At 42.1% G+C, this 26,128-nt stretch overlaps 1 protein-coding gene across 2 annotated transcripts in view; it reads right to left on the reverse strand.

Moving 5' to 3' along the window:
- The window catches only part of Dtnbp1 (dystrobrevin binding protein 1), an 85,596-nt gene extending 61,295 nt beyond the window's left edge, over positions 1–24,301 (reverse strand). For both annotated transcript variants that reach the window (XM_005066340.3, XM_013110612.2), the window contains exons 1-5: positions 24,190–24,301; positions 14,464–14,517; positions 13,624–13,674; positions 7,217–7,277; positions 6,498–6,630 (exon numbers count right to left, since the gene is read on the reverse strand). In XM_005066340.3, coding sequence (XP_005066397.1) covers positions 6,498–6,630; positions 7,217–7,277; positions 13,624–13,674; positions 14,464–14,517; positions 24,190–24,245 — 355 coding nt within the window. In that variant the 5' untranslated portion in view covers positions 24,246–24,301. The remainder of the gene's footprint in view (positions 1–6,497; positions 6,631–7,216; positions 7,278–13,623; positions 13,675–14,463; positions 14,518–24,189) is intronic.
- Between the last annotated feature and the right edge of the window lie 1,827 nt (positions 24,302–26,128).

Raw genomic sequence — 26,128 nt, forward strand, 5'->3', positions numbered from 1 at the left:
ATATCACTGTTCATAACAGTTTGACTCTATCAAGGGCAATATAAAGCCACCAAAAACAAGCTTCAAAAATCTAAACTCTAATCAATGAATAATTATAGCTATGATTTTTTTTAAAGTTACAAATGGAAAAGGCAAAATGTTGTATTAATCATAATTTCTACAACTAGTACAAAAGAATATTCTTGGTGTCACACAAAGAAACATCAACAAGTGAAAGTAACCTTGCAAGGCAATTTCTTTTTGTAAAAAGTGTGCCACACTGGTGGTGACTCATTCTAATCCCATTAGAGGAAGCTCTATCTCAATCTAATGTGATAGGCTAATTCTAAATTGGCTTGAAAGAGGATACGAAAGCCAAATCTCAGGAAATTCCAAGGGTGGGAAAACAAGTACATACAACATTTCACAAGATGGGGAGGTGTTGTGGAACAGTCTTTGCACACTGTAAATATGTACAGCTCTCATTGTTAATAAAAAGCTGATTAATCAGTAGCTGGGCAGGAAGAGATTGGGCGAGACAGCCTCACACAGAGAGAATGCTGGGAAGAAGGAGGGCAGAGTCTGGAGTATCTCCAGCAGACACAGAGAGAAGAAAGATGGGCATGCTGTACTCAGAAAAGGTACCAACCTACGTGGCGAAGCATAGATAAGAAATATGGGTAAATTTAAATGTAAAAGCTAGATAGTAACAAGTCTGAGCAATTGACTGAGCATTTAAAATTAATATGAAGACTCTGAGTGGTTATTTGAGAGCGGCTGCCAGCACAGGAAAACTCTGCCTACAATACTGACCCCTTTGTATGTTAGCCTAATACCTACATAACAAGTGTGATGAAGTCAATAAAGTTCTGATAATTCTATTATTCTACAATGTAAAATAATTGGGAAACAGTCTATGATCCATATTCATCTAATATTAAGAACGTATGCCAAATTTTGTAAAAGAACAACTTAAACATGAACAGAGGACTTAGGAAACATTAAGCAACATCATGCTGCTTTTCTAGTCATAACAAATTTGGCCAAATGATCCTAAATTGAAGCAGAAAAAGCAATGGGGATTTCCCATTTCAAGCCTTCATTTTGTTTGGTTTATTGAGGTAGTCCGCGCTGCCCAGCCTGGCTTTGTATTCACTAAGCAGTCCAGGATGATCGTGAATGCCTGATCCTTCTGCCTCTACCTCTCAAGTGCTAGAATTACAAGCAGGTGCCACCATACCCAACTCTGTATTTCAATTCTTAACAAACTTGCAATTAGTAATAAACTATAAGAAAAATATATTAAGTTTTAACCTTTTGAATTAAATTATCATAAGTATATATACAATATATATTCCAAATACTCATCTTAAATTGGTAGAAATTTAACTACCCTGACACAACTGCTCATTTATTGTTACAAAGCCAACTTCACAGATAAGTAAAGTTATAACTAACTTAGAATACATGTACATAAAACACTGGCAAGCCTCCATAGACCCAAATTCATCCTTGCAAGGAACTCAAGCCTCACTATTTGCTCACTATAACAGCATGTCTCTGTAAGTGACTGTAGAGAAGATGGGGAATTTTACTGTGAAAGCCATTTGGGAATGCCTGACAGCTGTGCAAGAAAGAGTTCCACAGATCTTGGTAAGAAGATCATCCCAGACTGAGAGCAACTCAGCTTGGATTTTTTATTTTGTGCAGTTTGTTTCAAGTAGATATAACCTGTAGTACAGCAGTGATACAAGAAGAGTGAAGTAGCATACTGAGATTATTTCACATTTCACAAGTTTCTAACCAAAATAATTAGCCTCTGAGAACAAAGATATCTTCTGCAAACCCACAGGTCATAGAGGCCAGGCACTAAAAGATGGAAGACTCTTCAAATGCTTGTGCCACACGTTTATGTACTGAGGCAATAAGGTAATAACGATATGTTAATAAGGAATTTTTAAAAGGTACATTAACTTGTAAAAGCCATTATGGAACAAATAAGATGCTTGTAGTAGACTAAAAAGGTGTAGAGAGACTTGGTGTACCTTGTGCTGGTACTAATTTTGGAAAGTAACTTGGACAAGATGATCTAGTTTGTGAAATACAGCTATGAAAGCCCCTGCTAGATGTCTTCACATTCTGTAGAGAGAAAGCAACAGTAACATATCAGGCTAGAACCTATAAAAAGCAACACAGAAACTCAATATATGGTTGTTACTTATCCAAGGATTCGTAGAATATTCTCTTGTAGAGAAAGGAACAATCTTCTAAAACAAATCACACAAAAGTAAGTACTAGAGAAAACACGAAGACCTTGCCAGTTGAAATTTGATCAAAGAACAGGATTAGAATGCCCTCTAGTGGAAATTCGAGAGAACTCAATACATTCAGTATTTTTTTCACTAAATCACATGGAACTGAAACTCAAATTCACCTTTTGTCCCAGCTGCCTACAACTCAAGGCCCTCCTTCTACTTCAGCCTCCCAAGTACTGGGATTATAGGTATGAAACACCATTCTTAGTAATGGCAATACAGTATTTTCAAACTCATGGTTCCTAGTTTTTTGTTTTTTTTTTAAAGAGTGCATGGTGGCTATTTCACCTAAGAAGAACTGTTTCATCCTTTCAAGCATTTTTCAATGCAAAATCTTTTTAAAGAGTCTCATGTAACATAGACCAGCCTTGAATGTGCTATGTAGCAGAGGATGAGTGTGAACTTCTGATCCTCCTGCCTTTCCCTCCCATGTGCTAGGATTATATAGCATGCTCCACCATTGTTATGTATGCTATACTGTGGGTCAAACCCAGGGCTTCCTGCATGTTAGATAAGCACTTTCCCAACTGAGCCCCATGGCTATCCAAATCTTTGAATGCTCAAGTCCCTTACATAAAATGGCACATTATTTGCATACAACTTACTCATCATTTCATATGCATTAAATAAGTTCTCTATTATTTAAAATACCTAATACAATGTAGAAAGCACTGTGAATACCTGTACTGTATATTGTTTAGGAAATGGCAAGATTGAAAAAGCAAACCTGTATATGTGTTTAATATGAACAATTTTAAATGAGTATTTCCTATATGCGCTTGGCTGAATCTATAGATGTAGAACCCCTCATTTGCAGACAGAGACTAAAGCAAGGAGCATTTGAGAAACCTCCAGAGAAAGAATTTCAGAGCAGAGAGTTCACATTTACTGTTTTTGACTTTCCAGCATACTTTTATCATTTATTTCCTAAATTGCAGTCTTACCAGTAAATATCAATTTAAACAGGCATTTGTAAGGTAGATGGACCACATCCCATTAAAAAAAATCAATACGAATGGATTAGCCTTTGCTACTTAACAATTCCTGAGGGACTAAGTTTCCAATACTCCATTTTATTAAGCTGCAGGATAGCACAGCTAAAAGCATCATCAAAGATCTTAAATTGCTCACATAATACAAATTCCTTACACTTACAAGGCAGACCATCCAGGAAACAAGGGAAGACCAAAAGATGTAAGAAGACTGGAAAAGGGAAAGAGTGAGTGGATAAAGTGTTATATCCAACAGAGCTATGAAAAAAAAGAAAGTCAAGGCTGGGCTGAGAAGAAGGCTCACTGGATAAGAGCTTTCTCTGAAAGAGTGGAGACCCAGGTTCTGATATCCGGAACCAATTTTAATAAGCCAAACCCACTTCACTAGTCCACAGCTGTAACCCAGCACTGCTGCAGGGGAATGAACAGCAGAGAGCAAGAATCACCTGAGTCTCACAGTCAGCTAGTTTGACACATACACCAGGGATGGAGGAAAATGAGGAGTGATGCTCAAGACGGGCCTCTGGTCTCCATATGCACACCCCAGCATGTGTACCCACACTCAAACTCTAGTCTCCATATGCACACCCCAGCACGTGTACCCACACTCAAACTCTAGTCTCCATATGCACACCCCAGCACGTGTACCCACACTCAAACTCTGGTCTCCATATGCACACCCCAGCATGTGTACCCACACTCAAACTCTGGTCTCCATATGCACACCCCAGCATGTGTACCCACACTCAAACTCTGGTCTCCATATGCACACCCCAGCATGTGTACCCACACTCAAACTCTGGTCTCCATATGCACACCCCAGCACGTGTACCCACACTCAAACTCTGGTCTCCATATGCACACCCCAGCATGTGTACCCACACTCAAACTCTAGTCTCCATATGCACACCCCAGCACGTGTACCCACACTCAAACTCTAGTCTCTATATGCACACCACAGCACGTGTACCCACACTCAAACTCTGGTCTCCATATGCACACCACAGCACGTGTACCCACACTCAAACTCTAGTCTCTATATGCACACCACAGCACGTGTACCCACACTCAAACTCTGGTCTCCATATGCACACCCCAGCATGTATACCCACACTCAAACTCTGGTCTCCATATGCACACCACAGCACGTGTACCCAGACTCAAACTCTAGTCTCCATATGCACACCACAGCACGTGTACCCACACTCAAACTCTGGTCTCTATATGCACACCCCAGCATGTGTACCCACACTCAAACTCTGGTCTCCATATGCACACCACAGCACGTGTACCCACACTCAAACTCTAGTCTCCATATGCACACCCCAGCACGTGTACCCACACTCAAACTCTGATCTCCATATGCACACCCCAGCACGTGTACCCACACTCAAACTCTGGTCTCTATATGCACACCACAGCATGTGTACCCACACTCAAACTCTGGTCTCCATATGCACACCCCAGCACGTGTACCCACACTCAAACTCTAGTCTCCATATGCACACCCCAGCACGTGTACCCACACTCAAACTCTGGTCTCTATATGCACACCACAGCATGTGTACCCACTCTCAAACTCTGGTCTCTATATGCACACCACAGCATGTGTACCCACTCTCAAACTCTGGTCTCTATATGCACACCACAGCATGTGTACCCACACTCAAACTCTGGTCTCTATATGCACACCACAGCATGTGTACCCACACTCAAACTCTGGTCTCTATATGCACACCACAGCATGTGTACCCACTCTCAAACTCTGGTCTCTATATGCACACCACAGCATGTGTACCCACTCTCAAACTCTGGTCTCTATATGCACACCACAGCATGTATACCCATGCTCAAACTCATGGACATAGGCACGGGAGGGCAGACGGACTCACACAATCAAAAAGAAAATCAAAGTTAAGGTCAGTTACTATTTTCTTCTAAGTTGCTTTTATTTCTTATTATTGTTTAACTAGTTAAGCTTTGTGAGATTATGTCCAAGTATCTAGGTTATGTCAGGACATATAATATTTTGAAGTTATCAAAAAGGAAATTCAAAGCCAGAAGGTGGTGGCACACGCCTTTAATCCCAGCACTGAGGAAGCAGAGGCAGGTGGATCTCTGTGAGTTAGAGGCTAGCCTGGTCTACAGAGCCAGTGACAGGATGGGCTCCAAAGCTACACAGAGAAACCCTGTCTAGAAAAACCAAAAAAAAAAAAAAAAAAAGGAAATTCAATAGTGTGTGAATTATCATTTGAAACACCAAGCACTTCTAGAATCTATGAATGATGCACAAGCTCACTGAATGTTAATTTCTAAAGTACATTAATAACACTGACAGTTTTTAAAAGCTACTCCGTAAAATCCAAAAATCCAACTTCATAAAGCTTCCATTAAGGTATCAGTGCCGATCCTATGAAATTGAGTATTTAAACAAAAGTCTCCCAATTTCAAAACATCTTTCTTTGAGCATATTCTGGGTGACAAGATGCTATCTCACAGTCATTCACTCTGTGTGTGTGTGTGTGTATACATGTACATACATACACACACACACACACACACACACACACACACAGCCAAACATGGTAGCTTGCTCTAATAACAACACTGAGGAGGCAGCGACAGGCAGATCCCTGGGGCCCACTGGCTGGCCTCATGAGTGAACCCCACATCACAATGAGAGATACTGTCTCTTTTTCCTTTTACGGGGAGGGGGGGTATTTTTGGGTTTTGTTTTGTTTTGGCTTTTGAAGCAGGGTTTCTCTGTGTAGCCCTGGCTGTCCTGGAACAAAACTGTAGACCAAGATGGCCTGCCTATGCATCCCGGGTCCTGGAATTAAAGGTGTGTGCCACCACTACCTCATAACCCTGTCTCAAAAATAAAACAAAACACCCAATGGCTCCCAAGAAACAGCATTCCTGGTTGTCCCCTGTCCTCCATGTGTATAAACACCTACATGCATATAAAAATGTGGGCACACACAAAGACCAAGAAAACTAAAATTGTTTCATTAGCTGACTGGAGGCAGAAAACACTGGTGGTTAAATTTTACAAATGAACTTCTATATATTTTTTGTATAATCAAACAATGACAATGAGAATGTACTATTATTTTTAAAGTGTTAGCTAGGAATTTGATGAATTCCTAGAAAGCTTTGAAACAACATCAAATCCTATTAAAACTGTGTTCATTCACACAATCACACTTACCCAGGCTTGCCATCAAAGACTCCAAGTCCTGGAGGAGAGCTGGCAGCTGCTGCAGCTGCTCCTGCAGCTCACACAGGCTGGTCCTCTTCTTCTCCCAGTGGGCAGAGAGCATGACCACCTCGCTGTCCACTAGCTGCAACACAGACCAGCACATCTCAATATAAACTTACAGTTAGCGTGCAGAGGTCCAGACAGCTTGTCAGATTTCCGTTTCAACTGTACTTTAACCATTCACCCTGGAGTGTAGCCATTTCCAAGGTTAAAGAGCACGTATGTTTAAGTGTCCCGGAGTCAGCACACCACTAACGGGCTCCAGCTTCCTGCTTTGTTTACAACCATGGTGACTTCAGCTCCTCTTCCTTGTTCCCTTTGGGAGTCCCTTAATTCTTAAAGGCTTAGTGCATGTTACCGAATTCATTATACATGGGTTTTACATGGGTTTTACAACAGAAAAATCACGTGTGCCTTCCTATCAGCCTTTGCATGTTTACCATTTTTACACCCATTATGAGTAATGATTCTTCAGTGATTCATAGCACCCAGAACTCAGTGATGCATGTGGGTCCAGCCTCTCCTTTCAATATTGCAAAACCAACCAATCAACCAACCAGCCAAGCAGCCAAGCAGCCAGCCAGCCAAGCCTTTTACTTCGGCCTGGGCCTGACTTTAGGGTTGAAAAGGGGAAATCTGCCAATGGGGAAGGAAGATCAGCAAACTACCTCTCCAGCATCTGCACATTCCTTCGCTCTTCTGTGAAGTGCAGCCCACGTATCCTCATACCTAAAACACAAAAGATAACTGAAAATGTAAACAGATATTGAAAGGAAAACATCTAAGTAAGTTTATAATATACTGACGCTGGAGAAAAGAACCAAAAAATAATGCCATATGTCACAAGAGCATAGAAGGCAACCTGAAAGAAAAAAAAATAAAACAGAGACCCTAATCACACAAACAGCTGAATTGTTGTGTTTAATGGAAAAGAGAAAAAAAATGTTCTTTTTTGAGAAAGGTCTCAGTATGTAGAACTGGCTAGCACAGGGCTTGTTATATAGATCAAGCTGGCCTCAAATACCTAGTAATTTCCCTGCCTCTGCATCCCAAGGACTGGAATTACAGGTTTGGAAAACACCACCCCTAGATTATAAAAACTTCAAAATTATATTATCTTATCTGTGAGTGCTTAGCCTGAATATATGTCTGTGCACCAAATATGTGCCTGGTTCCCAAGGAGGACAGAGAAGTGATGGGGGATGTACTTCTGTATGCTGTGAATACATGTTTGTCTTATTGGTTGGTGAATAAAATTATTTCAGCCAATGAACAGGCAGGATTTAACCAGTCAGGAAATCCAAACAGGGATAGAGAAAGGCAGTAGGCAGTCAGGGAGATGCCATGTAGCTGCTGAGGAAGCAAGAAGCCCAGGCATCACTGGTAAGTCAAGACGATATGGAGATACACAGGTTAATGGAAATGGTTTAATAATTAACACAGAGCTAGCCAATAAGCCTGAGAAATAGGCCAAACAGCTTAAAATTAATATAAGCCTCTGGGTGTTTATTTGGGACTAAATGGCAGCGGGACTGGGTAGAACAGAAATTTCAACTACAGGAGGGCACTGACTCTTCTGGGACTAGAGTCACAGACAGATGTGAGCTGCCATGTGGATTCTAAGAATTCAACCTGGGTCCTGTGGAAGAACAAGTGCTCTTAACCGATGAATCATCTCTCCAGTCCAGAAAAACTTTTCTTTACAGTAGAAAAACAATTAGTGACTTTAAAGAAATCATGTCAAGAAAGACTCCCAATGGGTATGAAACTGAAGAGAAACAGGGCATCCACATAATCTTAAAAGTTCCCAGCACAGAATGGTCACTAGCCTGGAGAAAAACAGACAAAAGAAACCAGGCACATCCTTTTCCAATTGACCAAGACTAATATCAACCACAATAAGACATCCACATAGTCTGCCTCATACCATGATCACTGGAACACAAAGCTACTTTGCTATTTCTGATGAGAAGGCATTAGGAAAGAGGAGATGGACAGTTTGCAATATAACTAACTGGTTTCAACAGCATCAAGGTTTTGAACCTCATTGCCTATTCCAGACTAAAAGAAAGGTATTGTGGGATATTTGTACACTGTATGAAAATGTATTGCTAGAATTGGTGTAATAAAAAGTGGAACGGCCAATAGCTAGGAAGAAGATGAGCAGGATCTCCAGGACAGAGAGGACCCTGGGTAAAAGAAAGGTAGATTTGTCAGTCAGATACAGAAAGGAAATGGGAGGTGCAAGATGGGATAGAGGTAAAAACCACATGGTAGAATGTAGATTAATAAAAATATGGGTTGAATTAAGTTATAAGAGCTAGTTAGGAACAAGCCTAAACTATAGGCTGAGCTTTCATAATTAACAAGAAGTCTCTGTGTCATTATTTGGGGGCAGGCTGGTGGGACAGAGACTCAATACAGAAAAAGAGGAAGCATACTGACTAAATACGCATGGCCCTAGACACAGAAAAAAAGGGTATCAGTACCTGATAAAATCTGAATGGACTGGTTGGTAGTAATATAATTACCAACATTAATTTCCTGTTTTGGTCATCATACTCTGGTTATGCAAAATGCTAACATTGGGGGAAAATTCTTGCTCTAATTTTGTAGTATTTTCATAAAGCTGAAATCATGTCAAAATAAATATTTCAACTTTAATTATTACTATTGTTATTGCTGTGTGTGGGCATGCACAATGTGTGCACATGCCACAGTACAAGTATGGAGGTCAGAGGGCAACTTTGGGGAGCTAGTTTTCATTCCATTTTTACATGGGTTCTGATAACCAGGTCACCAGGCTTACACAGTAAGTACTGATTCAGCCATCAAGCCCTCAAAATAAAAATATAATTTCTGAGCATATTAGCTAGATAGCTATTGACAAAAAACCTGTTTTTCTATCTAATCTAAAATTCTATCAAAGTTATTACCTAAATAGACATATGTATTTCATGAATTCATAGTACCTCTCTTTATAATTATAGAGACACTTTTCTGTTGAATTTAGATAGGAAAGCCAATCTGATAATCCCAGTGACCATTACAAGTATCTACATGTAATGAAAAGCACTGTACAATATTTCATAATCAACACAGTCCTCCTGTCACTCCCAACTAACAGAAAGCTTGACGGTTTTTCTCTGGTGCATCTAACTGTAGGTATCAATTAAAATCAGCAAGCATTTATTGAATGCCAGGCACTGTTAGGTACCAGAGTTGCCAAGATGAATTATACTTTTCCAACTTTGTTGTCTCAGTAATTAACACAGAGGACTTGCTAAATGTCTGCCAAGTAAAGGAATGATCATACTACTTTCAAATCCAAGACTTCACAAGAGACTGGCCATCACTTCCTCAGTCAATGGAAAGGAACAAACTAAACAGTGCTTGCTATTTAAACTCCAGATCCCCCTTCCCATCTCCTCTCCCCCAGTATACACAGGCTTTGCTCCTTACTGCTGTATATCGTCCTCGCACAGACTGAGTTTGTCACTTTGCTGCCCTAAATAACAACACAAACTCACCAACGCCTTATTTCTCTTCTTGCTGCTATGAGAAAAAACCTGACAACAGCAACTTCCAGGGCAAAGGGTTTATTAATTCACATCTCCAGGTTATAGTTCACCATTTTGGAGAAGTCAGGACTATAGTTCAAAGTTATTATCTGAATAAAGTAAATTGAAGTAGCTAGTCATATTACATCTAAAGTCAAATGCCAACAGCAATAAATAAACAGGTGTCCAGCTTACTTTTCCACTTACACCATCTAAGATTCCCTGCCAGGGGAAGTGTCAACCACAGTGATTGTGTCTTCCCACATCAATTTACATAATCAAGACAATGTCCCCACAGACCACTGCCCACAGGCCAATCTAATTTAGACCACCACACCCAACTATTCATCTTCTCTACCAGGAGGCTATCACGTTATTGGGCACTACTGAAGACAGGGAGACAATCCATTACAAAGACTACAAAGACATACTAGTTAGCCTTTCATGGGTCTTAGCTGTCAGTTACAATGCTTAAAAGTTCATTCCTGAGAGATCCATTGCCAGGGGAATGGTACCACTCTTGGTAGGCATATCTTCTGACCTCAATATAATCAATATAATCAAGACACATTCACAGGCTTTGAGGGAAGACAATCCCTCAAAGCAAACATTATACATCTCATGCACAAAGTTCCCATGATGTCATTTTTAATACATGTATGACTTTACCACAATTTACTGAAGTGAAAAATCCTGGCTATAAGTTCATTCAAAATTTTTGCTTTCATATTTAAGTCAATAATAGAAAAATAAAGGAAAAAAACCCACACTTATAATGTAGTAATTCATTCAAATAACTATTGAACACATTACGTATTAAAGCAGAACTAATGAAAGAGACAGACCATAGGCAGATTAACATGCAACCTTCTGTGCTGACTATGGCAAGCCACTTTATAAAGCATTTGAGCTCTAAGAATTTGGGAGACCGATTCTTAAAAACCTATGATACTTTGGAGAGAGGCCAGTCACAGTAGTGGCCACTTATAATTCCTGCACTGTATAGATGGAATTAGGCAGATCCCTGAGGCTCAATGGTCAGCTGGTCTAGCCTATTTGGCAAGTTCCAGGCCAGGGACCTATCCTGTCTCAAAATAATGAGGCAGGCACCGGAAGAACACTTGAAGCTAAGCTCTCACCTCCATAGGCACACATACAAAGCTATGATCTAGAGGACAGAGAAGACAGAAAAAGTAAGAAGCACTAGGAGTCTGTCTCCCACCTAGACCCCATTTACACTACAGAACCTTTCTGATAAAACCAGTCTGATGCTCACTAACTGTAGGGAAAGGTCTGGATGGAAAATCGCCTGGTTTTATAAGGTTTAGCAGCTACCTATGCCCATAGTTCCCAGGTTCAACAGCTGTGGCTATGTATTTTTCCGTGAAGCAGTATGTGCAGAGCACGGGCAGGTAATAAACCCGTCTTGTGGTTATTGAAGATCTGTGCTCTAGTCACTAGTTACTGCTTCTGATCACAAAGGTGTAGACAAAGAGGCAGCCACTACTGCAAATACATCATATTCATGCCAAAGAGACTTTTAGTAGATTTAAAAGGTCAGCATCTGGTTTCGGTCTCCCATCATTTTTTTTTTTTTAATTAGGAGCCAGCCATTTAAACAGTAGACCAAGACAGTCAAGAGCAACCACATATATGGAGGAATTAATGTGATTGAAACAGGTTGAGCTCACCCCTCAGTGTTAAGAGAGCTTGCCTAGCATGGGTCCCTAGATCCAGTCCCACTAGAACAAGTGTGTTTGTATATGAATAAACAGTACACTGATGGTTTTTAACTATACTTCCTTTCAGGTTCACTTATACCTTTCACACAACAAATACAAGCAGGAAATTAGCACCAAATAAACATGCATATGTAATCTCAAATAAGGAGGGGGATGCCCTCTAGATTTAGCAACTCAGAAAAAAAAAGTTCAATTACAAACTAAAAACACAGGCTATTGATGAAAAGAAGTGAATGCAGATCAGGAAAAGAAGCTATCACCACTGTACACACCCACCAGCTCATATGTCAGAGAACTTCACTAACAACATAGCTGTTGCTGGCTGTTTCTTTTGTCCTGCCTGGTCCCACCGCTTCAACCCCAAATGGACACACAGATGCTATATTAATTATTAAACTGTTGGCCAATGGCTAGGGCTTCTTATTGGCTAGGGCTTCTTACTGGCTAGGGCTTCTTATTGGCTAGCTGTCTTAATTATTAACCCATTTCTATTAATCTAAGTATTTCCTCATGGTCTGGTCTTAATGGAGAAGGGTCTGGACCTGTTACTCCTTCCTCCACTACATGGCATTTGTTTTCGGCAGGCTCCCTCTGCCTACCTTTCCTAGAATTCTCCTCATCTCCTAGTCTGGTAGCCCTGCCTATCCTTCCTGCCTGTCTGCTAGCCAGTATTTTATTCATAAATCAATAAAAGAAGCATATATACAAAAGGACATCCCCCATCACATAACACACATATTTACTGCATAGTATCCCTGGCATAGCTGACTTACTATGAAATTCACACTTTTAAGCGCATTTGGTAGTTATTTCAATACATTCACAGTTACTACACTACTTCTAAAATATTTATCACTGTAAAAAGAAACCTCTCTGTGAGTTCAAGGCCGGGCTGGACTGACAGCCTCCAAAACAATACAGAGAAACCCTGTCTCATAAAACCAAATAATAATAATAATAATAATAGTACAGAGCACTGCCCATGTTCTTAGGGGCCATCTGTGCTGTCTTCACTATGAGAAACGACTACTCAGATCTTTTGTTTCTTCACTGGACCACATTTTTGCTGCTCAGTTATATATGTTCTTTAATATACTGTGGATGCTACTCTATCAAACAATATGCAAATATTTTCTTCTCCTGTGGGTTTTTGTTTAGCTTTCTTGGTGGTGTTGAGACAAAACAATGCTCAGTTTTGATTATGTCCAATTTATCAATGTGTTTTCTTTTGTTGCTTATGCGTTTGCTTCATGTCTGAGAAGAGCCACATATTATTATTATTATTATTATTATTATTATTATTATTATTATTATTATGTCAACAAAAATGGGTTGGAATAAGTGATAAAAGATTCAGAGTGCTTTCCTAGAATGCACAAAGCCCTGCATTTGATCCCTAGCATCACATAAACCAGACTTGGTAGCACATGCCTGTAATAACAGCACTCAGGTGGAGGGAGGAGATCAGAAAGTTCAAAGTAGTCATTCGCTACATAAAACATGGTTTTAGCCTAGGCTACATAAGACCCTGTCTTAAAAAAAAAGTTAAAAACAAACTGAGTTGTCTAATTCAGAATCATCCACTAGTAAAAACAGCAGAGATTATCTGTCCAGATCTGTATGGCCTTGTGAAAGCAGAAGCCTTCAAGGAAAAAAAAGGAAGTCTTTACACTAGCAGGAAATCATGGTGTTTTAAGGTTTTATCTGTAAAACTGTACAGCATTTTTAAATAAAAATTAAAGGTACAAATCTGCTCTTAAGGAAAATATTTACCTGCTAAGTAATTCCAGTCCGGCAGAGTACTTTGTTAAGTACGGAGCATTCCTAATAAGAGAAACACTGATTAGAACTGCTGCAGATTCACTTAACTTTAAAAAAAAAACCTGCCATCATGTAATAATTTTACAACCACTAATGAGGGGCTGGAATGATGGCTCAGCAGTTAAAAGCACTGGCTGTTCTTCCAGAGCCTGGGTTCAATGCCCAGCACCCACATGGCAGCTCACAAACATCTGTAACACCAGTCCAGGACACTCAACACCCTCTGCTTGCCTCCATGGCAGACATATATGCAGAGAAAAATCCTACATGGTTCATAAAATTATACAGGCATGTATGCGCACATAAAAAATAATACTTTACTTAAGCTTTTGGAAAAGTATATTGCTTCAGAAGTAATGTACTGAAATGTAACAATATGCAGAAATTGGCTCTAGCATATAATAAACATTTTCACATATCATTAGATAAAGAAAATAAATATGTTTGACCGAAGTTCACTGTTTCCAGTTGAAACTGAATTTGGTCACATATTTTTTAAAAAATGGCAATTCTAGTGCCCAAATGTAAAACATGTAACACACCTACAGGGACTTATTTATCTAGTTCTGTTTCATTATTAATTTGCTTTTCAGTAACCTAGGACTTCTGACTCTGATACACTTCAGCTTTTCAATTACTTCACAAGTTTATCACATACTTTCCACGCATCACAATATTTAAAAGAATCAATACTTATTTTGCAGTCAGACGCACTCAACAGACCTGAAGTCTATAAAACAAAAAGTTACATGAAATTCAAGTTATGAAAATAAAGTTCTTGCTTGAGCTTACCTGGGTTTGCTTTTTACTTTTGCTTCTCTTGATTTGTCACTTAAAGTCTTCAACCTATAAATTAACAAATATAAAATATATATTAACAAGTCAAGATTTTCAACCCCACAGGGGCTTCAGTCCACACCCCACACCCAAAATTACAATGCTCAAAAGAATCAACAATCTGTTTAATACTAGAATAAGTTTACATCTCTCTAGCTGAGTTTATGAAATTCCATGAAGCTCTAGTTGTCCCAGAAGCAATAAGAACCCCACAAGTAAAAGTCAAGGAGGGTGTTTTTATAGTCATGTCCTTCCATTGTCACTACGATCTCAGAAAGGCATTAAGTTGTTACAATTTAGATAGAGCTATCCTGAGACTATGATACACAGCAGTGAACCACGTTTACAGTTGAGTATGGAAGGTATTGCTAAGATCTTCCATACAACACTGATATTTCAAATACAGAGTTCTAAAGTATCATTTAATTTCTTAAATTCAACATATCAACTTTCCTGCCTCCCCATAAAAGAAAAAAATAGTTTGGGTTAAAAGGTAAAGGGAGATCATTACAGAAAACTGAAAATAAATTGCTGTAAGATTCAATAAGAGCTTGCCATGTGGCTCTGTAATAACCATCTGTTTCAAACATTGGTCTTTAACCAGATGTAATGTGTGGAACTTATCTGATCTGGATTTGGATAAATCAGCTGTAAAAAGGCATTTCTAAGAAGCAAGAGAATCTGATTATGAACCGAGTAACTGATAATACCAACGAATTAGTGTTAATTACACTGCCCCACATGAGGTGCAGCAGATAAGTGTAGGACTATGATGGGAAAGATAAACACGCCAACACTTGAAGATTGTTGACTCAGATATAGGGGACTCATAGCACTGTTCTATTTTTGTATATGAAACTTTCATTTTAAAAGATTTTTTTAAAGCACATGGAAGCAAAGGCCTGGAATCTGAGCAGCAGGGAAGCTAAGGTGGGATGATTAAGTGTTTGAAGCCAGCCTGAGATCCTGTCTCAATTTTTTTCTAACAATGAAGTCTTTAAATATTCTTTTCTCATCATACATTCTCAAAAAAAACAAAAACAAAACAAAACTACCAATGCACCAAAATTTAGAATAAAATGCAAAAGGACAAAAAAATTAAGAAAAGTTAAAGAAAAAGATGTGGGTTTACAACCACTATTATTCTTTCCTACTTAAGTTATTTTTTTGTTTTCAAGACATGGTCTAACTGTAGCTCTGGCTGTCCTAGAAGTCATTATGTAGACCAGGCTGGCCTCAAACTTAGAGATCCACCTGCCTCTTCCTCCCCAGTGCTAGGGTTAAAGGTATGTGCCTCTACACCTGGCTCTATTAACAATTACTTATTTCTAGACAAAAATATGAAATTGAATATATACACAATTTTCTCTTAAGAAAAATGGTAATCAGTCTTCTCCTAAGAACACTTTAGTGTAGCATTTCCACATGGGAGACAACTTACATTTTTCACACAAATCCTGAGCTGTAAACTTAATAAAGTTATTTCATATTCCCTAAGATCACGGACACTGGGAAGGAAATACTCATCCAGGTGAATCCCAAGTTCTTCAAATATAAAAAAAAGTATTATAGTAATATATCCAACCACATAGATTTGCCAAGAACTAAGTAAATTTTCTAATATGATCTGGGGATATCCTGAGAAACTTCAGACACTATTAAGAAAGTTGAAAAGTGGGGCTGAGATGGCTTACCTATCAAAACTCCATCAAGACAAGTCTGAGGGCCCAAGTTCAGATCCCTAGAATCCATGTAAAAGCAGGGGAAGCATCTATAATTCTAGCACTGCAGAAGTGGAGATAGACAGACAGATCCCTGGAGCTCACAGGCCGGCCAGCCTAGTGGAACTGATGAGCTCCAGGCTCAGTCAGACACTGTCTCCAAAAAACAAAACAGGGTAGAAAGTGCTTAAAGGTGGTGGTGGTACACACCTTTAATTCCAGCACTTGGGAGGCAGAGGCAAATCTCTGTGAGTTTGAGGACATCCTGATCTACAGAGCATGTTCCAGAACAGGCTCCAAAGCTACAGAAAAACCCTGTCTTGAAAAAGAAAGAAAGAAGGAAGGAAGGAAGGAAGGAAGGAAGGAAGGAAGGAAGGAAGGAAGGAAGGAAGGAAGGAAGGAAAATAAAAACCCTAGCATGACCCTCTGGTCCCCATATGCACTCATTCACATCCATACAAACATGGACACACAAACCACACACAGATCAAAAAGCTACACACATTACTGAGCCAGGGAGGAATACCATAGAGCTTCTCAATGAACTAGTGACAGATCTGCTAGCTGGCTCCACTGCATTGGGCTAAAGGAACAGCATTTCATTTGTATGTCCATCAATTCCTACCTTGTCTACAGGTAGTAGGAAAAGGGATGATGGTTGCTTTGAAAAACTATAAAACCTGTAAATCAGCATATCTGGTCATAAAACACAAGTCTTTAAACCATATTCAACCTTCTTCTATTCCACCTTTAAATACAATTTCTTATGTTTACATACCTCTCTTAATCTGTGTGTGGCACAGACAGAGAGAGACAGACAGACAGACAGACACTGGGGTAGGGTACCATCTCAAAGAAAAATTATCACATTTAAAAGTGTATATGATCCCTTAAACTCCACAATCTGAGACACACCCCAAAGTGGCACAGACTCAGAAAAGGGAAAATATTTTCAAACCGCCTTTGTCCTAATGAATCCCAAACACACTGCTTCAGTTCTGAACCCCCTCCTGAGGGTACCTTCAATTTCCAAGAGCTCCTCAGATCTCAAGGGCTTCTTCACAAGGTCACTGTCAACTGTTCCTTTCCCCTAACGTCTCTTCTTCTTCCTTTGTGTTGGTATAATGCCATCACTTATCTAAGATACTACAAGTCAACACTCACAAGTTCTACACCTTTTCATGTCACTTCTCACTGCTGATGAGCTCAGCCACTGTCTGCCACATCGTTCTTCTTGTAAATGTCTGCCAAAACTCACCATCTCCTACCTGGTCCACACAAGCATAACTTCTCTGCTCACCATCTCTAATCCCAAACACAAAAACACATGTAGGCCCATCCCTCAATCTGTTAGCTACAACAGCTCTAACCTTCTAGATATCCTGCTACTGCCACAGTCTAGGTGACCAGTGCTATAATCCCAGTACCTAAAACAGGGCCTGACACAAAGCAAGCGCAGGACAAATTCTCTATTCTTAGGCCCTGAACATCCCTCCCAGCTACAAATCCTTTAACAGCTTCCATTTCTCCAGTAACCTTACCGAAGCCTATAACAATCCAGCCTTACTCTTAAAGGCCCAAGTTACAAGCCTTCAGTGAACGCACCCAGATCAAGGACTTGTTCCTCTGGGCTCACAAAGTACCTCACTTATGTCTTTTTTTTAAGATTTATTTATTTATTCTGTATACAGTGCTGTCTGCATGTGTTCCTGCACGCTGGAAGAGGGTATCAGATCTCATTATAGGTGGTTATGAACCAACATGCGGTTGCTGGGAGTTGAACCCAGGACCACTGGAAGAGCACCCAGTGCTTTTAACCTCTAAGCCACCTCACCAGACCTCACTACTGTCTTTTAACATTCAGTTCTTTACCGTTTGCTTTTCGTTACCACAAGGGCAGAAACTGCTTCTGTAACCTTGGTAGCTGCCAGATCTAGCCCAATTTACAAACACTTCTTGGTACATACTATGCAAAATTGAGCATAGGGCCTCTCAACCTTTTGAAAGCATCTATGAAAAGGGGTACTTTGTACATACATACATGCAGACAAATATATTCATAGAACAAAAGTAAATCTGAAAAAAATTAAAGGTAGAAAGCAAAAGAGAAAGGCACTTGGTACTATTGTCTCTACACAGGAGTACATGTACCTGTACACACACACTGACACACACAGACACAGACACAGACACACACACACACACCACACACACACACAAAACCACAAAACAAAAAACCTATTCTCCCCCTAAAATGACTCTAAGAACCAAGACAAATGAAAACAGAACTCAGGAAAAAAGGCCCAGAGTCAATGCCCCCAGCTCCAAGGCATTTAGGTTCACCTGCTAACCACTAGGGGGAAAGAGCATGATATAATAATCATAACACTAGGTTTGGGCTGGTGCTGGTACCATGGATAAAAGCTTAAAGGAAAGACCACAAGGGACTGGGAATGGTGCTCAGCAGTGAGGCAATTGCCTGGCATGTGTGAGGTACTGTGTTCTAGTCCCAGTTTGAAAGGAAATGGCCCCCAAAGGGAGTGACACTGTTGGGAGGTGTGGCCTTGTTGGAGAAGGTATGGTCTGGTTGGAGGAAATGTGTCACTTTGGAGGCAGGCTTTGAGGTCTCATATGCTCAAGCTGCACCCAGTGTCTTAGACCACTTCTTGTTGCTTGTGGGTCAGATGTAAGAGCCCTCAGCTCCTTCTCTGGCACCATGTCTGCCTACATGCTGCTAGGCTTCCTGCTATGATGGTAATGGACTAAACCTCTGAACTACAACTGAGTCACCCCAATTAAATATTTTCCTTTATAAGAGTTGCTGTAGTTATGGTGTCTCTTCATAGCAATAGAAACACTAAGACAGAAATTGGTACCAGGGAATAGCGTACTGCTGCAATAGTCCTGACCTTGCTTTGGTTTGGAGGAATTTGGACTTTGGGAGTTTGGGTTAGGAAAGCAGGGAATGCTTTAAGCACTAGTAGAAGCATGGAAGACAGTGGTGGTAAGAGTTATTTGAACTCTGGGGGACTGATTCAAGAGGTTTCAGAGGAGAATTTTCATATGTTGCCTAGAAATTGTTCTTATGGTAGTTTAGTGAGCAATGTGGCTGCTTTTTTGGTCCTGTCCAAAAAGTTTGCCTGAGTTTTGGATTGATTCCCTTGGAAGAGGAAATCTCAAAACAGTCTAGTATAGACTCTGTTGTGTGGTTACTAGTGTTAACTCTAATGAAGATATACAGCAAAAAGGAGCAAACTGAGCAATATTTGAGGAGAAAAGGCGCACCAGGAAATGGAATGGAGCTAAGTCTTATGTTCACAGAGAAAAACAGACTAAGAAATAGAATAAGGGAGCTGACGGTCTGTCTTTTAAGTGGGTGACACTAAAGGACTGTGCCCTCTCAGGCTTCTGTTTTTTTCCTCCAAGGCTGTTGGGTCCCTCTGGTCTGCCTTGGGGCTTGCGGTACCTTGAGAATGCTGGGCCACCTCGCATGCTCACCTCCTTTCTCTGGCCCTGTTTTGTGTGTCAGGCGTACCAGCTTCGCAGTTGTCACCCATTACGTTTGGGGTGGTGGGGGTGGCGGTCTCTTGTAAGAAATAGAATAAGGGAGTGGTAACCTCAGGGCAAGATCCCATCCAGCTAAATTTCCAACTTGTGAAAAGGAATTAAAGAAAAGTTTAGAGCCCAGTGTGGTGGCAAACACCTTTAATCCCAGCACTGGGAACAGAGGTTGGTGGATCTTGGCGTTTGAGGCCAACCGGGTCTACAGAGAAAGTTCCAGAACAGTCAACTTTAGGCAATGAAGAAAATCATTAAAAACAGAAAGCTGGTGAAGATGTAATTGAAAGATCTGAGTTCAACGCCAACCTGGTCTACAGATACAGTTTCAGGACAGCCAATATTAATGAGTGAAGGAAACCATCAAAAATAGAAAGTTGGTGAAGAAGTAATTGAACAAGGGGCCATGTTCCGGCCCCAGCAAGCAGGCAATAGCACTTGGCAGCTTTGGCCACATGGTTCTGGAGTTAAAGACAGAAGAAAGGGGCTGTGGAATTTGCCTCCAAGACAAAGGAAAGCTGCTAAGGCCAGGCATGTGTCAGGTGTCCCAGCATGGAAGCCTAGAGAGGCCATGTGTGAAGCTGTGAAGGTGAAGCCTGGATTGCCTTGGAGACCCAAGATGTTGGAGATGCCAGAGCCATGAGGTACCTGACCAGGAGAGCTGCTAATAGGGAGTGGAACCAGCCCAAGAGAGAGAAGTGTGTTGCAGTCAACAAAGATGAGAGGAGTTAGAAATCTCAAAAGTACTTTGACATCAGACATGGAGATAGAGAGTTTGGAGTTTCCCAGTTCGTCTTGCTTTGGACCAGTATTTCCTTACTATGTTCTCTTCCCTGTTTTGGGATGGTAATGTATATCCTGTATGTTGGAAGTATGTGATCTGTTTTTTTATTTTGATTTTACAGGGGATTACAGTTAAAAGATTACATGAATCTCTGAGACTTTGAGCTTTAGACTTTTAAGTAAGTTTGAGACTGTTATAGACTATGGGGACATTTGAAGTTAGACTGAATGCATTTTTGCTTTATGATATGGCTACAAGCCTTTGGGGGCCAGGGAGTGGAATGTGGTGGTTTGTAAGAAAACATCTTGCAAAGGGGGTGTCACTATTGGGAAGTGTGGCCTTGGAGAAAGTGTGTTACTTTAGAGGTGGGGCTTGAGGTCTCATATATGCTCAAGACACACCCAGTGTCAGTTCACCTCCTGTTGCCTTTGGAACAAGATGCAAGGACTCTCAGTTCCAACACCATGTCTGCCTGCATATCATCTTGCTTCCTGCCATGACAATAAAGGACTAAACCTCTGAACTGTAAGTGAGCCACCCCAATTACATGTCTTCCATTACGAGCTGCTGTGGTCATGGTGTCTCTTCACACAACAGAAACCCAGTACTGAAAAAAGAAAGAGGCTAAAAATCTAAGGACAACCTGGGTTCCTCCAGACCATCTGCAATCTCTATCTTGTCCTACAACAATTATGACTGTACATTGCATTTCCCCTTAAGTCTGAATGGGGATATTGTGGTCTCATGTAACTAAAATTCCTTCTCTGGGGGAGACATAAGCAATGTTTATCCCTCCCCCTCAGGTCCCAATGACAAACCAAGATATGATTATCTACAAAGTACACTTTAGAGAACCAATGCATTTACTGAGCTTCCTTAAAGAGCACAGATGAGGCATTACTTACAGGGGTGTGGGTGCATCTCCCCCAACAGACCGCACCAGGAATGCCTTTATGCTGGAGAGGTAAGGGCTTCCCCTCCTCTAGTTATCCTCAGCTAACCCCTCTGGAGGCCATGTGCAATTAAGGCAGCACTGAATATAACAGGTGGTAGGGAGCAGCAGGTGAGGAGGGGTCCTATAAACACAGCTGGGATCATTCTTTCCCATTTGGGACATAGATGACATCCACAAGATGGCAGTTGCCTGGCTTAGAGGAGAGCCATGGAAGACATCCTTGGACATGATTTAGTCACTAATGTGTCATTCTATTAAGAGAACAATAAAAATAATCCTATTTCAGGGAAGTCAGTGAGGTGATGTCTCAGCAGTTAAGAGGACTTGTTCTTCCAAAGGACTCAAGTTTGGTTTCCAGCAACCACACAGCTGCTCACTACTGCCTGTCATTCCAGTTCAGGGGATCCCATGCTCTCATCTCTCCTCTGCTGACACCTGCATACACATAAAATTCATACAGAGACACACAAACATACACATGGAAAAAATTTTAAATGTAATCTGCCTGGAGTTAAGACTCCAACTTCAAGAGTTTTCTGAAACTGACAGTGAGCAGAAACTCTGAGTCACTGCCCCTGCTAACTGTGGAGGAGTAACACTGCACACATAAAACACAGAAAACCTATTGACTGAAACTTGAGCACAGAACATGTGAAATTGTTTTAGAAGGCAGATGCTCTGGATGTTGAACACTTGCTCTACAGGGGTCCTACAGGAACAAGATCAATATGATAGACTTGAGAAGCGAGTACCATGACTCTTTCAAAGGAATCCCTCAGTGCTTATTACCACAGAAACGTGTAGTGTTTAATTTCTTAGCCAACACCAAAATGGCCAAGTATGTAAAACAGAATAGGTAGCACTCAAGCAAGAATATGGAAGAATTAGAAAGATGGGTTTTTGTTTTGTTGTTCCCTCCATAAAAAAATGTGTAGGAAATTGAGGACCTGACCAAAGTTAGTGTCAGTGGTTAGAGCTGCCTTTTCCCTGAAGACACACATGATTCCAAGAGTGTTATTTCCCTGCCAGGTAACAGGATAATGATGCAGAGTCTGCTGGCCTGTCAGCTAAGTAACCTGTGAAGAAAGGAAGCTGAGACACAAGAACCCACTGGGAACAAAACTTTCTTAGGATGTCTAATTCTACCTGCCCCAGGCTATGGCATCACTTTCCAGAGGGTCCTAATCACACATCCTTAGCTCCTGACCCTAACTAAACTCTAAACCTTTAAAGCTATCCAGATCTCAGAAGATCTGGGCTGTACAGTCCAGAGTCCACATTCCTAAACAAGAAGCCTTCTAAGCAAGTATGAGGCATAAGAACAGGTTCTGAGATAATCATGTGATCTACACTCCCAGCAATTACCAAAAGGGACTGCTAAGCCATCAAAAAAAAATTCCTTGACGTAGAAACAGAAGGGTAATTCAAGTGGGCTTTAGTCATGGCCTCTGCCATGCTACAAGCAGGCTATTATAGCAGTACACCAAAGTCTTTTAAGCATACATTCAAAAAAGGAAGTTACTTTTCCTAAATTTATAGTTTAAAAAATGCAAGCATGCAATAACACTTATCACACATATACATTGGAGACTTCCAAATACTTGCCAGTTTGCTACTATTCAACAGGCAAACAGTATACACATTTTTTGTTCCACGAGATGAGAGATCAGTTAACGTTTTTCCAATTAATTATTAAAGTCGCATCGTGACTAAGGTGCCCTCACATTAGGATCACTCTCCAAACACATGACAGACCGTCAGGTCATGGTGGAGGTGCCTGGAATCCCAGCATTGAAGCAGGAGTATTCCCACCAGTTCAAGGTCAATCTGGGCTACAGTGTAAGACACTGTCTCAAAACAAACAAAAACCAAACCAAAGCGATGGCAGATCCTTTTATAAAGGTGGCACTTTTTTGTAAAGCTGTAAATGAATTAAATACTAAAAACACACAAGCAGTGACTACTGCCTATTTAACAGTCACTAATAGTCTCAATAACTATAAAATAAGCACCACCGCTACATCTCACAGTCACAGAACAGAGACAAACTTGCACAGTGGTAAATCCTGCATGAGTGCTTAGGCAGTCTGGCATCCAGTCTTCACCTGGGGATCCTTTAATGACCCCTTCCCCTGACATTCCGGCTTAACCGAAGCTCCAGAGGCCTGAGCCAGGTGATTGCGAAAGGTTCCCCGGGGCGTCCAAAGTTTGGGCAACTCCGGGTAGGAGCAGTTTCGACCCAGTTCCGTTCCTCTGGCCCAGCTCCTTCATCCGGGCGTTAAACCAGGGCAAAGAGGGAGAAGGCAGCAGAAGAGGCGGGCCAGCCTGGTCAAGGCTCGCGCTGATCCGCCGGGTGTCGGGGATGAAACGAGGGTGAGGCGGCTCCCGGGTGGGTCCTGCCCGGGGTAGGCCCGCGGGCGTCCAGTGCGGAGAACACAGCGCCTCACGTGACCGTCCTGGCCGGGCGAGCAACGCTGCCCCGCGACAGGGCAAGAGGGCATCCCGCCCGCGCCTCTCGGAGCCCGCCCGCTGGGACCGGTGACTCGGGGCCGCCGCCGGGACGCTGGCAAGTTCGTTGTCACTGAGGCGCGACGCCGCGGCGCGAGAACGCGCCTGCCCGACGGCAGCCCCGCGGGCCTCTTGGTCGCCCACCGCGTACTCACCCGGACGTGAAATCCTGCTGCACGCTCAGCAGCCGCTCGCGCAGGGTCTCCAGCATCGCGTCCCCCTCCCCGCGGGCCTCGCGCCGCCGCGGCCCCCCGACGCCGTCCCCCGCCCTCCCGCCGGCTCTCGCCTCACACACGCCGCCGCCGCCGCCGCCGCCGCCGCCGCCGCGCCTTCCGCGTCCCCGCCCCCTCCGCGCGCCGCCGGCCTGCGCAGCCGCAGTGCAGCGCGCAGCAAAGAGTCCCGCGGCGCTGGAGGGGCGGGCCTTCGCCAACGCGCTCGCCCTCTCCGCAGACAGGGCGGGAAGCCGGCTGCCTGGGCTGCGTGTAGCCGGAGCCGGGCTTTCTCCGTGATAACTCTGCAGCGCAAATGCATCTTGGAAGGATGATTTCAGTCCCCGCTCCCGGTAGTGAAGGGTTGGCTTTTGAGGGTCGGAAGAGAGCTGCGGGAAACTCGCGCGTAGCTGCGCCTCCCTGTAGCAACACCGAGTCAAGGATTTGGTCCATGGTGTTGGGCTTTGGTAGGCTTTGGTAGTGATTGATCATCTGTCTCCATACTTTTCACTCTCACTCTAGATCTTTAACCCGCCCCATCGAGTTTCTGTGCCCCTCACACCTGCGCGTTGTTAACATTTGTTACCTCCCCACCCCGTCCCCGTGTCTGTCCGTCCGTCCGTCCGTCCGTCCGTGTGTGTGTGTGTGTGTGTGTGTGTGTGTGTGTGTGTGTGTGTGTGTGTGTGTGTCTGGAAACGAGGGGGCAGGAGCTCACAGTTGTCTTGCATACTAAGACTCTACAACTGAGCCAGCTCTCTTTGTTACTTTTGTACTAACCGTCCTCAGTTCAGGAGGATACAATTTTAAATATAATCTAGGCCCTATCTTTCTCCCTCTAGACTTTTCATTTCCTTTGCTGCTTACATTTGTTTCCAACAAAGACTGCAAATAGAACAGCATTTTACAATCTGTTTTAAAGGTTATCAGGCATGTGACCTTGTCAGGTCTATATCTACAGGTCGTTAGTGTTAAGGGGTAAAAATCAGAGATCACCCTCATAACTGAAGTTCAAATTAAGAGTCTGTATTAAGCCTGCCAGGTACTGCCTGGAGAGAAACGCTTCTCACAGAGCAGCCCCAAATGCATTTACAAGGAGTTTTTAAAGACAAAGAACACAGGAAAACTACAACCTGGTTGGCAGTGGGAAGCCAGCAGTTGAACAAGAGCATTTCCACCCAGAGTTTCTAGAACTGGATTGGGTGCTTTCCAGCGGGACTTTTCAGAGCACAGGTTAGAAGTCAAAGATGGCTTTTGCTGAGACGAGTTAGAGAAACCTTTACCCAGTTACAATTGGGCAACCTTGACTGTAAGTAGTTTCCTGCTGTAAATTTTGAGTTGAGAGGGAAGCTACACTAGCAGGCATTAGCAGGGGTATGGTGTTTTCTGTTCACTTGTAGCTAGACCTTAAGGCACCTTTGAAAAAGGACCAGTTTTTTGTTTGTGGGGGTTTTGTTGTTGTTGTTGTTTTGTTTGGTTGGTTTTTTTTGAGACAGGGTTACTCTATGTATCCCTGGCTGTCCTGGAAGTGACTCTGTAGACCAGGCTGGCCCCAAGCTCAGAATCTGCCTGCCTCTGCCTCCTAAGTGCTGGGATCAAAGGTGTGCAGTACCACGGCCCAGCCAGATTTTTATTTCTTACAGGCGCCAGCTCACAGAGCTCATTTCAGAACTTGTAGAGTCTCCAGGAGGTAGAATCTAGCTGGAAGTGTTGTGCCCAAATTCTGAACCCCAAAATCACCAAGAGGCCCATTTCAATGCAAAAGCAAAGAGTCTTTTATTGTAGTTAAGGAGCTAACCCCATTAGCTCAGGCCTTTGATTCACCACTGTGGATGGCTGGAGAAAGACCCTGAGAAACCACAAGGCTGGATCTTAAAGGGCATTGTGA

Source organism: Mesocricetus auratus, unplaced genomic scaffold (genome assembly GCF_017639785.1).
Source record: "Mesocricetus auratus isolate SY011 unplaced genomic scaffold, BCM_Maur_2.0 Super-Scaffold_100013, whole genome shotgun sequence".
Lineage (NCBI taxonomy): Eukaryota > Metazoa > Chordata > Mammalia > Rodentia > Cricetidae > Mesocricetus > Mesocricetus auratus.